The 12,062-nt window shown below is 26.3% G+C and overlaps 1 protein-coding gene and 1 pseudogene across 1 annotated transcript; one reads left to right on the forward strand and one right to left on the reverse strand.

The window, feature by feature from the left end:
• The first annotated feature begins 3,512 nt into the window (after nucleotides 1–3,512).
• Nucleotides 3,513–5,211, forward strand: LOC101497813 (anthranilate synthase alpha subunit 1, chloroplastic-like; annotated as a pseudogene).
• Nucleotides 5,212–9,058: 3,847 nt separating this feature from the next.
• UGT88E10 (UDP-glycosyltransferase 1) lies at nucleotides 9,059–10,672 on the reverse strand. Its single transcript, XM_004510855.4, has one exon. The coding sequence runs from the start codon at nucleotides 10,670–10,672 to the stop codon at nucleotides 9,233–9,235; it is 1,440 nt and encodes a 479-aa protein (XP_004510912.1). The 3' UTR covers nucleotides 9,059–9,232.
• Nucleotides 10,673–12,062: the final 1,390 nt, after the last annotated feature.

Consider the following 12,062-nt stretch of genomic DNA (forward strand, 5'->3'; position numbering starts at 1 on the left):
ATATATATATATATATATATATATATATATATATATATATATATATTGTCAAATTATAATTAAACGTTAATCTCTCATATTAAAAATAAGTAAACATTAATCTACAAAAGAAATATTAATATTCTATTTTTCTTTCAAAATAAATATATAAGTACAATGTTAGATATAACTAATTAGATAAAAATCATGAATTAAGTGAAAATTGTGATTTTAAATTCAAAATAATTTTGATTAGATTTTATGAAATATATTTAAATTTAAATTAATTACAAAAATAAAATTTAAATATATGTATGTAACAAATGATTTAAAAAATTAATTAGATAATAATAAAATAAACTAATTAAAATTTTAAATAGATGCTTAACTTGCCACAAATTATAACTTTATAATCCATGTCTCATATAAATGGGACATTATTATTTTCTTTTTTATTCAATCACATGAATGATTTTTTTTTTTAAATATCTGTATCATTTTGTTATTTTGTTATTTTATTTGACAAATGTTAACTATTGAGATAGTTCGTAAAAACTATATTTAATAGGAAAAATATAATGTTAGATAATATTTTATGATAGCTAACCAAAGAAATCTTTCGAATAATATTTTAACAACTCAGAACTTCAAAATCATCACAAACTGGAACAAACATTAAATGTGAACTTAACCAATGGGGATTCAAGTCAATGTCACTCATATTCTCAAAGAGAGGTTTGAAAAAATTAAGACTCGCTTCAATTTTCATCGGTCGATATAGTGATAGTTGATGATGTTGAAGTATATACTATGAAGTTAACAGGGAAAACGATGATATGTTTCTTTTGCTTTTTTGATAAATTAGAATTTTATAATTATTTTTATTATTTGGTATTTGATTGGTTATGTTTGACTATTAATGGTTAGGTGAGTGTTCAAGAATTTCTTCCCATTTTATATTGTTTTACGGTATCACTAAATTATTAATGTTTCTTTTGCTATTAAACCTTTTACTATGTATTACTTTGTTTTTTTTTCTTCCAAATTTTAAATTTATCTTTGTTATATCATTAAAGGATGATATTTTATAAAATAACTCATAATTTATCTTTTTTTATACAACATTGATAATATTTCTTAATTTATGTGAAACTAGAAAAATGACATATAATTTGGCAACAAATGAAGTATTAATACAAAAATAATTTTACAAAATTTGCACTATTTAATTAATGTAATAAAATTTTAGAGGATATGTTTAACCTCAAATTAATTACATCAATAACTTATTATTTAGAATATTAAAAAAAAAATTTGGTGAAATATGCTTATGATAATTACCACTTCTTCTATCCATAATATTTGTTAGATAACTTCAATTTATTTATGAAAATAATATATGTGTTCCAAAACCAATGATACATTTTATAGCAATTACATAATTCATATTATTTGTAAGTAATCCAAAATAGGAAATATATTAGTCAAAAAAAAAAAAAATTGAAGTTAAACTATCATGATATACTATTTTAAAATGTCCATCACATGCATGGTATATGTAGGAGACAAATTTGAAATAAATCTTTTAAAATGATAAAAGTTGTTTAATATGTTTTACTCATACTTTATTCCACTTAATATGTTGAAATTTGAATTTTCGTTGAAAGAGATACCAACCTTAATATCTGACATAACTCAAAAAAGATGATATTTGGTGAAGAAAACTTATGGAAAACTAAAAAAATACGAACTTATGAATGAAATAAATGTTTAATGATCTTCTAATATGTCAGATTTACTTTTTCAAAAAATGTATCGTAATCTTTGTTTATGGTGGATACTATTTTGTGCATATTCTTATATCATAATCTCAAATAGTTTAGAATATAAAATATGATGTATGTCATTTGCATAATTAAGAAATTTGTTTAGTAAATCTATGTTTGGAACAAAGGAAAGAAAAAGAAAATTAGAGAAAGAAATAAAACATTTATATCAAAAAATTTCCTCTCATTTGCTGCATATTGAAAATGGAAAGAAAGAAGTATATTTGGTGGAACCCACTCAATCTTTCTTTCTCATCAAATTGAAAATAAAACGCATCAAATTCATCATTTAATTTAGAAAAACAACTACACCTCTACTTTATTTAGTTTAATTTTATTATTTTTACCATATTTCAATTTTTTGTAGGGATATTTATGTGATTTTAGAAAAATACTTCTTTCTTTCATCCCACTTTTTTATTTATAACAAACTATTAATGAATTATTTCATTTTCTACTACTTTTCCCTTCTTCTCACCTTCTTTTCTTTCAAGTTATTTCCTAAACCAAACAAAGTGTAAAAGATTATGATGAAAAATATTAATTTTTTTTACCTAGTACAATGTTAAGAAGCTAAAATAATGTTATTACAATTGAAATAGAAATGCACCAATATAAAATATCATTTCCAAAAAAATATACCAATATAAAAGGGAATGTTAGTTTGATGTTTATGAATTAGTGAGAGTAGAATATGATTTTTGTTTATAACAATTAAATGAATTAAAGATAGAGTTTTTTTTTTCTCCATTAATTGTCATTACAAAAGATCGATTTAGAAAAATGTAAAATCAATAAATATTAAGTGACATAGTTTGATTTCACGTGTACGATATGTCATTTTGCAATATAGTTTAAGTTAGATTCATTTGCAGAAAAACAACATGAAAAAAACGATGTATAAAAAAATTATAGTCGATGTATTATATGGTCTCATATTTATGACGACAAAATTAAAATAAAAAACACTAGTTTTATCTAACTATTTAGTTAAAAATATATATTCATGTTTATAATAACATGAAGAAAAAAAGTTAGATTTAATTAATTGATTAATGACAAATATTTATCTCCTATATGAATTGTAAGCTCTAAAGTGTGAAAAATTATAGTAAATGAATTATAATTTTTCACATTTTTATGTCGATGATATTTAAAAAAAACACTTATTTTAATTAATTATAAAGTGAAAAATATTTATCCCTTGTATAGTGAATATAGTAATTTCAAATTAGTATATTCTAATTATTCTCATTTTGTTAAGAAAATGTCAAAAAAATACCAAATTTAACTAATTTTTTAGTGACAAATATTTATCTTGTGTTTGAATTATACACTCTGAATGCTTCTTTAGTGATTCATTTTCACATAAAACAACATAAATAAATATAAAGTATGACAAAATGATAGTTAATGTATTATAATTGTTCTCAATTTATACCGACAATCTTTAAAAAATACAAATTTAATTAATTCTTTAATAAAAAATATTTATACACTTTTATGGTGTTTATAATACACTCAAATCACTATATAATAATTGTTCCAAATGAACTATTCTATGCGTGGTTAGCTCCAAATGAACTATTCTTGAGGATGAATATTGGCTATTTTAGAGAGTGTCTTGATTGTGTTTAATAAAATTGATTCTTTGTTTTGGCCTACTATTTGATTATAATGAGAATGTGAATGAGAAGAATAACCATTATGATAGTTTGTGTATATTGTCATCATTTCCTTTAACATATCCTTGTTATTTTGACTTTACATCCCTGGTTTATAGTTTAACCATTTTGATTGAGTTGATTGAGGTATTTATAAACAAATTGTTAGAGTATATTATCATTTTAGAAAATTACAAATTTAGTATATCTTATTCAATTTGAGCAATATCTTATTTTCTTTTTGTTTAACTTTATACTTTGTCTTCATAAACTTTGCCAACTCCCTCGTAATTTGTCTTCATAAACTTTATACTTTGACATCTGATGCATACAAGGAGGCAGTCCTTCAGGCAAAAGAATATATTAAAGCAGGAGATATTTTCCAGATTGTATTAAGTTAGAGATTTGAACGAAGAACATTCGTTGATCCATTTGAAGTCTATAGAGCATTGAGAGTTGTGAATCCAAGTCCATATATGACTTATTTGTAGGTTTATTTCTATATAACATATAAAAATACTTCATTTGGTAAAGTTAATGTTCATCTCTTTCATGTTTTGATGATGATCATGTTTTTTATAAACAGGCTAGGAGATGTATTCTGGTTGCTTCTAGTCCAGAGATTCTTGCGCGTATTAAGAATGTATGTTTTCGTACATATTTAGATTAGATTTTGAAATTAATTGATATTTCTTACTTGGTCACTTGAATGTTTATCACAAATCTTAATGGAAAAAATATTAGAAGTGAATAGTTATCATGATCTTGTCGTGAACAGAAGAAGATTGTGAACCGCCCATTGGCTGGGACATGTAAAAGGGGAAAGACTCTAGAAGAAGATGAAAAGTTATCAACGCAGCTCCTGAAAGATGAAAAACAATGTGCAGAGCATGTAATGCTGGTTGATTTGGGACACAATGACATTGGAAAGGTTTGTCATATACTTTCACTTTAACCCAGTTACATTATGTTCTTATGCAATAGTTTATGCTATTATTTTGTATATTTAAAGAAATATTGCACTTTTAACAAAAAATATGTTTGTAGGTCTCAAAAAGTGGTTCTGTTAAAGTTGAGAAGCTTAGGAATGTTGAAAGATATTCCCATGTCATGCACATAAGCTCAACGGTGATAATCTTTTCTTTTTAGATAAGAAAATATTTATCAAATAAATTCAGCATACTAGATAATATTTAATTCCATGTAATATTTAAAGGTTACGGGAGAGCTGCAAGACCATTTGACCTGCTGGGACTCCCTTCGCGCTGCGTTGCCTGTTGGAACTGTCAGCGGAGCACCAAAGGTTCATAATTTTCTTTGCTCCTTTTTGTCCTTAAATATATATATTTTACTGTCAATTTCAATCTTTAGCTTCATTCTTATGCAATAACCGGGTAAATGCAAGTGAGGGCCATGCAATTAATCGACGAATTGGAGGTGGCAATATGAGGGCCTTATAGCAGAGGATTTGGATACATTTCTTTCTCAAACGACATGGACATTGCTCTAGCTATGAGGACAATAGTATTTCCAACTGGAACAAGGTACGACACAATGTACTCATACAAAGACCTAAATCAACGACGCGAGTGGATTGCGTACCTTCAAGCTGGTGCTAGTATAGTTGCTGACAGCGACCCTGCAGATGAGCACCCAGAGTGTCAAAACCGTAGGAATAGAATAATTCTTTATTTATATTTTTCTAGGTTTTAGTGACAGACAATACTGTAGGAATAGACTAATTTTTTATTTATATTTATTTAGTTTTTAGTGACAGTCATTATTGTAGGTAGAAATCAAAAACATGTAGTGACAATCCTCAGAACATGTAGTGACAATCCTTAGAACATGTAGTGACAGTTCCCCCCTTAAAGTTGACACTAGATTTGAGTGTCACTCAAAGTATTATTGACTTTTACTTACAGTTTTTAACTTTTAGTGAAACATTTTGTATGTCACGATAGGTCAATTTTTTTGTAATGCTTGATCCGTCCTGTGATCTCGTCTTGTCTCGTAAGGAATAGGACGTGCATGTTTAAGTTTAAAAAAAAATAAAGACAACACAATGGCAAGCTCGAAAAGGGACCGCGTTTAAATTAACCTTTAAATTATCCGTACCGTCTCAAATTAATTTAAAAACAAATGATTATTTTAGGTTATTATTACTTAACCATCTCAAAAAAATTAATCACGAACTTAATTATTTCTTTAAGTGCGTGTTTATGGCTCTTCAATATGTAGCATGTAAAAATTTGGTTGGGAAAAATTAGATGGAGTTTTTAAATTTTAAACTATCAATGTGTAATTAAATGCTGGTATAATATATTGGTGGATTGTTGTGGTGAGTTCTTTCAAGGATGCTTATTGAAGAGGAATTTATGGATGTACATTTTTTCCCCTGAGATGTATGTGCTATTTTCTACTTGTAGCACTTCTTGAATTAAAGTAGTGATTAATATTTATAAAAGATTACATAAAGTATTTATAAATATGCAACATATTAAAGTTCATTTTGGTAATTTGGACATCTAGAAAAAAATTTGATTTAAACTATCCAAACAAATATATTTAAGGTTTGTTCCTTAAAGTTTTTTTAGTAGTCACTTGTTTTAAAAAATCACTTTTAAGAATTTTTAACCATCTATTAAAAGTTTAAAAAAAAAAAATAGAATATGAAAATCTTAAAACTCCTTAAATTGAAAAGTTGTTTTGAATAATTTATTACAAAAATTATTTTTTATAATTGATTCTTTTAAAATAAATTATTTTCATTACGGTTTGATTGAACAATTTGATAATCAAAACCAAACTTCCTAAGAAGTAATTAGTCTAATTAGATAATTTTGAATTGTTGAATCATCAAAATTATATTTTCTAAGTTATAATTAGTCTAATTAGAAGATGTTGAACTGTTGATCTATCGAAATTAGAATTCTTAAGTCTAAATTAGTGTAATATCATCAAAGTTATAATCTATAAGTCGTAGTTAGTCTCGTTAGGTTAGATTGAACATTTGGATAATTGAATTTAACATTCCTAAATCTAAGTTAATCTAATTATGTGGTATTGAACTGTTGGATCATCAAAATTAGAAATAATTAGTCGTTTTTAGTTTAATTAGGCAGGGTTGGACCATTTGATAATCGAAATTGGAATTTCTAAGTTGCATCTTCAATATTAAAATTCCTAAGTCTAAGTTAATCTTATTAGGCAAGATTTAACCTTTAGACCATCAAACTTTGAATTTATAAGTGATAACTAGTTTCATTAGGTGAGATTCAACTATTGGATAATTGCTATAATAATTTATACACTGGCGTTAGTGTAGTTAAGAGAGATTAATTAGTTTAGATTGAATCATTAGATTTTTAAAATTAGAATTCCTAAGTAGTAGTTAGTCAAATTAAGCGAGATTGAAGTTTTGGATTATCGAAATTAATTTTCTAAGTTGAGGTTAGTCTAATTAGGTGAGATTAGACAATTGAATCATCAAAATTACAATTTCTACGTATAAGTTAGTGTAATTACAATTGAACTGTTGAATTATCAAAATTAAATTTATATCTCGTATTTAATCTAATTAGGTGAGATTAAACTATTGAATAATTAAAATTATAATTTCTAAGCAGTAGTTAGTGGAATTAGGTGAGCATAGATTGTTGGATCAACGAAATTTATATTCCTATGTTAAAGTCAGTCTTAATAGGTTAGGTTATTTAAGTTGTTAATTCAGTTTCATTCTAATCCTTTTAATTATTAACTCAATTTCAAATTAAGACATTTAATTTTTGTTTCATGTGTGTTAGGGATTGTTGCTAGCAATAGAAGAACTTCTACCTCGAGTTGAGCATAGATTCTATGTAAGACACCTCTACGTCAACTTCAGAAAGAAACACACAGAGAATATTTTAAAAGAACTATTGTGGAAATCTACAAAAACATCGTATCACTAACAATTGAAAAACATAAGTAGTAAATGAGAGTAGTTAATGTAGAGGCTTTCCTAGACCCTTACGAAGATTCCACCAAGATTTTGAAGTAATCAAGATTCACAATACATTTAAAACGTGATGTGTTGGTGAATAATATGATAGAGACTTTCAAGAGTGTTATCTCAAGGCTAATTGTTGACTCTAAGAGTAATTATGTGATTAATAACTCATTATAAACGGTGAAATTTACTAATCTAATTGTTGATTATTGACATGGTTTAAATTAATGATCAAACATACAAAATTTTATATAAATCTAAAATTTGTAGCTATGTAATTTATATCGATATTTCCTTATACTTTTTAAAAGTTTATTATATGTTCATTTGAAATTACTTAATGTAGTATCAAATAATTTTAAAATTTTATAAAAAATTATAGGATTGATCTACTCAATAGTAATTTTTTATTTCACAGTTGGATTAATGAAATTCATCATTTATATTGAGTTATTAAGTGAAGTAACTCAATATAAATAATAAATTTTACTAATCCGACTGTCAAATCAAAAGTTCTTATTGAATAGATGAACTCTAAAAAAAATTATAAAATTTTAAAACTATTTAATTTTTCATATAATAATTTCAAAAGAATGTACAATAAGCTTTTAAAAAATATAACTAAATATCGATTGTTAGATTACATAGCTACGAAATTTGGATTTATATAAAATTTTGTGTACTTGATCATTAATATACTATGTCAATAACCACTTGTTGATTTAGTGAAATTAATCATGTATATTGAATTATTAAGCGGTGTAATTCATCCAAGAGTTACTCTTGAAGTCAACGAAACCTCCTTATTTTTATCAATTTAAGAAATTGGTATCTCTTTTAAAATATGACATTTTTGGTCCCTCGTGCTGAATATGTAACTAAAAACTAGTAATGCGATATGCTATACATAACGTGACATAACATATCATACGATGACGTATAACGATTAACACCCATTAAATCACAATAAAACACTCTAAAAACTTAACCTTCAACTTCAAGAAAAAAATTATTTTATAATTTAATTAATAACATAAAAATAATTAACGCATCTAGATATTTCTATATCATGAAATCATATGCTATATTATTTAATATATGTCAAATAATCATTTTTTAAAATTCAAAATATGAGAAAATGACAAAAAATATCGTCTTTTAAAATAAAAAGACCAATTTAATGCATTGATGAAAATAAATAAACCAAACATATTAAACTTTTATATATCATTCTTGTACAGGAGACATATATTCTCTTATCAAATAGTAAAATTAAAAATGATCTTTTACAAATCGATTAATTAAAAGAAGAATGTGTATTTAATTAATAAAATGACTCTAAAATAAGTGAAAAATCACACAAATTCATAAACAACATGTATTACATAAATCACTAATTTAATGACAATCACAATTTATGACTAATACCCATAACTTACAAATTTTTATCAAATTCACGAAACTCACAATCTATTCAATCATTTACAAACCTATGACAATCAAAACAGAAACTATATATGATACTGATCATTCGTTTGCTTTGATTTCTCTCTTTCTGAACAGTCAAAAACTATGAACGATGATTCAAAAGTCAAGAACTAAAGTGGAAACAAAACTCTATATAAAAATATCTCTTTTATTATTGCAAACCACTAAACATAAGACATTTGAACTTATCCAGTTCAAAATCTTTTCATCACATAACATAAGATGAGAAATTCACTTCTTATTATCACTTTTTTTTCTAAGCTTATTCTCACTAATTAATTCAACTAAAAAGGAAGGGGAATTTGATGATAATTATTCCAAGAATCATACTCTCCCTTTGAATCTCCAAACCTTTTCAAATCAACAACCGAAGATCCACCTTCCATCCTTGCCTTCTTAGCACTTATTTTCATCTTTAAAATATTGTCTCTAATTTCTTTTCCTTTATTTGATTCCATCAACTCCATAACTCTCTCTCCCAATTCGGTCCCACTTACAAATCTGTTTGTTGACTGATTCAGTTTCAATGCAATTTTCCCTTCCTGTACCAAAATCAATCTATTTAATTTTTGCTCTGCATAAAGTGGCCACGTAATCATTGGAACTCCTTCACAAATAGCTTCTAAAATTGAATTCCACCCACAATGAGTAACGAACCCTCCCACCGAGTCATGACTTAATATCGCTCTTTGTGGGGCCCAGTTCCTCACTACCATTCCATTCTCCTTTGTTCTTTCCAAAAATCCTTTCGGCAACAATTCATCCAAACTCAGCTCCTCTAAATCCAACTTGGTTCTAACAATCCACAAGAATCTTTGCTTACTTTTCTCCAATCCAATTGCTATCTCATTTAACTGAGCCTTAGAAAATCTTCCCATGCTTCCGAAGCTCAACAACACAACGCTTTGACTCGGTTGTGAGTCGAGCCACCTCATACATCGATTTTCATCTTTTTCATACAAGGCTGAAATCACAGGTCCGATGCAAAAAATCAATGGAGTTGTTCCGTCAGGAACACACAACCCATCTCTCATAGCTTTAATAACTTTTCTTTCAATAGCATCAAAACTGTTTACAAAAATTCCATCACTTTCTCTCATTGATTTAGCACATTCAAGCAACATTTGGTAACTTGGACTCGTTGGATCGACCGCTTCTTCGGGCCAGTCATCGACAAATAACCTCGGTAACCCGGGGAGTTCAATAGGTGTATGAATGTCAAAGTCCTTTATGGGTTTTGTGGCATTTTTATGAAAAGTTGGAAAGTGAAGAAAAAATGATAGCATGGAAGCTGATGAGGTGAAGTAAAAGTAAATAGGGATTTGTAGAGTGTTGATAACTTGTGAAGCACTATAGTTGAAGAAATCCAAAATAACTCCTTTGAGGTTTGTAGTTTTTGAGATGGATTGAAGAATATGGTGAACATGGTGGTTGCAATGAGGGGAGAGTTCAAGGGTGTGTAAGTGAAGTGGAAGTGTTAAAGTGAGTGAAATGGAAGGAATGAATTGGAAGTTTATGGAGGGAAATTTGGAAGAGATAGAAGTTGTGTATTGAGTGGTGGAATCATTGTTATTGTTGGTGGTAATGTTTTGGTTAGGTGGATTGAGAATGAGAATTTGGATGGAAAATGAAGGGTGGTGGGTTAATATGAGTTTTCCAAGTTCAACCATGGACATTAAATGTCCACTCCCAACAGCAGGGTAAAGAACTATTGTGTCCTTCATGGTTGAGAATATAGAAAATTGTTTTCTTTTTCTTTTTTTTATTTTTATAAAAAAAGCAGGACAATTGTTTTCTTAGGACTACCTTAATTAGATAGAAAGTGAATGAGTGTATTTATAGAAAAATTGTGCCCAACTATGCTATTAAAAATAAAAAAATTATGAGTGTATACCCATATACCTTTTTACAACTTGAGAGAAGAAAAGACACCCATACACCTTTTTTACAATTTGAGAGAAGAAAAGATAGAGAAAGTAATTATATGATATAAAAGTGATGTAATAAGAAGAAAAAGATAGACTACCTTTGAATGCAATAATAATTTATTGTATTAAATTGATTTTTAGTTATTTATGTGCCACTATACGTTGATTGTTTAAAGTAATTTTCTTTTTTTGTGTTTTCTTTTTATTTAAATAAAATATATATATATTCATTTATTTAAATTGATAGAATAATGTTGTCAAAATTAAAAAGAATAATTTTTTAAACAAATTTATAACATTCGAGTTTATAGTATAAAATGACAAAATATATATAAATGTGACAAAATTAAAGTGTAGAAATACTCATTTTTAAAGATATGTAATGTTCAATATGTCAAACTCATTTATTTTGTAATTAACAGAAGTTAATATATCAATTTAAACCAAAAGAACACCACAATAAGATGAGAAGTCAAACAACGTCACACATATAAAACACGATTTTTTTTTAAATATATATGAAAATAATGTAATTAGTTAAAATGAGAGAGAAAAATGATTTACAATTATATATTCTTCTCTTGTATATGGATGAAAAAGAAATAGGATTCACCGCGATGGTTGAATTCAAGTCGTCAACCCAGTCAAAGAATCAAACCGAATGACAAGAGCCTATGGCCTAGCCTACATCAGACGCATGTTATAACATATTTTTCTTTTAAATAGACAAGATCAAGATTTCTAAAAAAAGTTATTTAGTTAAAAAAGATAAGGTTACATGCCACATAATAAATTTTTTAGGCCGACCTATTTAAATAAATACAAAAAATATTTTTTTACTACTATAATTATTGTATTAAATTTTGATATTTTTTTTAGATATTCAACTTTTAACAATTTACGCATATATATTAACCTACTTTAATTTTTGACATATTTAAATGTACTATTATAAAATAGAATTGAAGTAAGACATGTATAAAGTCATATTCTTCAAAATATTATGTTAAATATCAATATAAAACTTAATTTCATGGACATATTAGCTCATCAATCTACTTAAAGATATATTTGATTATTTATTCACAAATGATAAAATGAAATAGACTTTTAAAAAAACTAACATGCTATATCATACTTCTATCATGACCAAAATAAATCTATAACATCTCACAAACTAGACTTA

Source organism: Cicer arietinum, chromosome 7 (assembly GCF_000331145.2).
Source record: "Cicer arietinum cultivar CDC Frontier isolate Library 1 chromosome 7, Cicar.CDCFrontier_v2.0, whole genome shotgun sequence".
NCBI lineage: Eukaryota > Viridiplantae > Streptophyta > Magnoliopsida > Fabales > Fabaceae > Cicer > Cicer arietinum.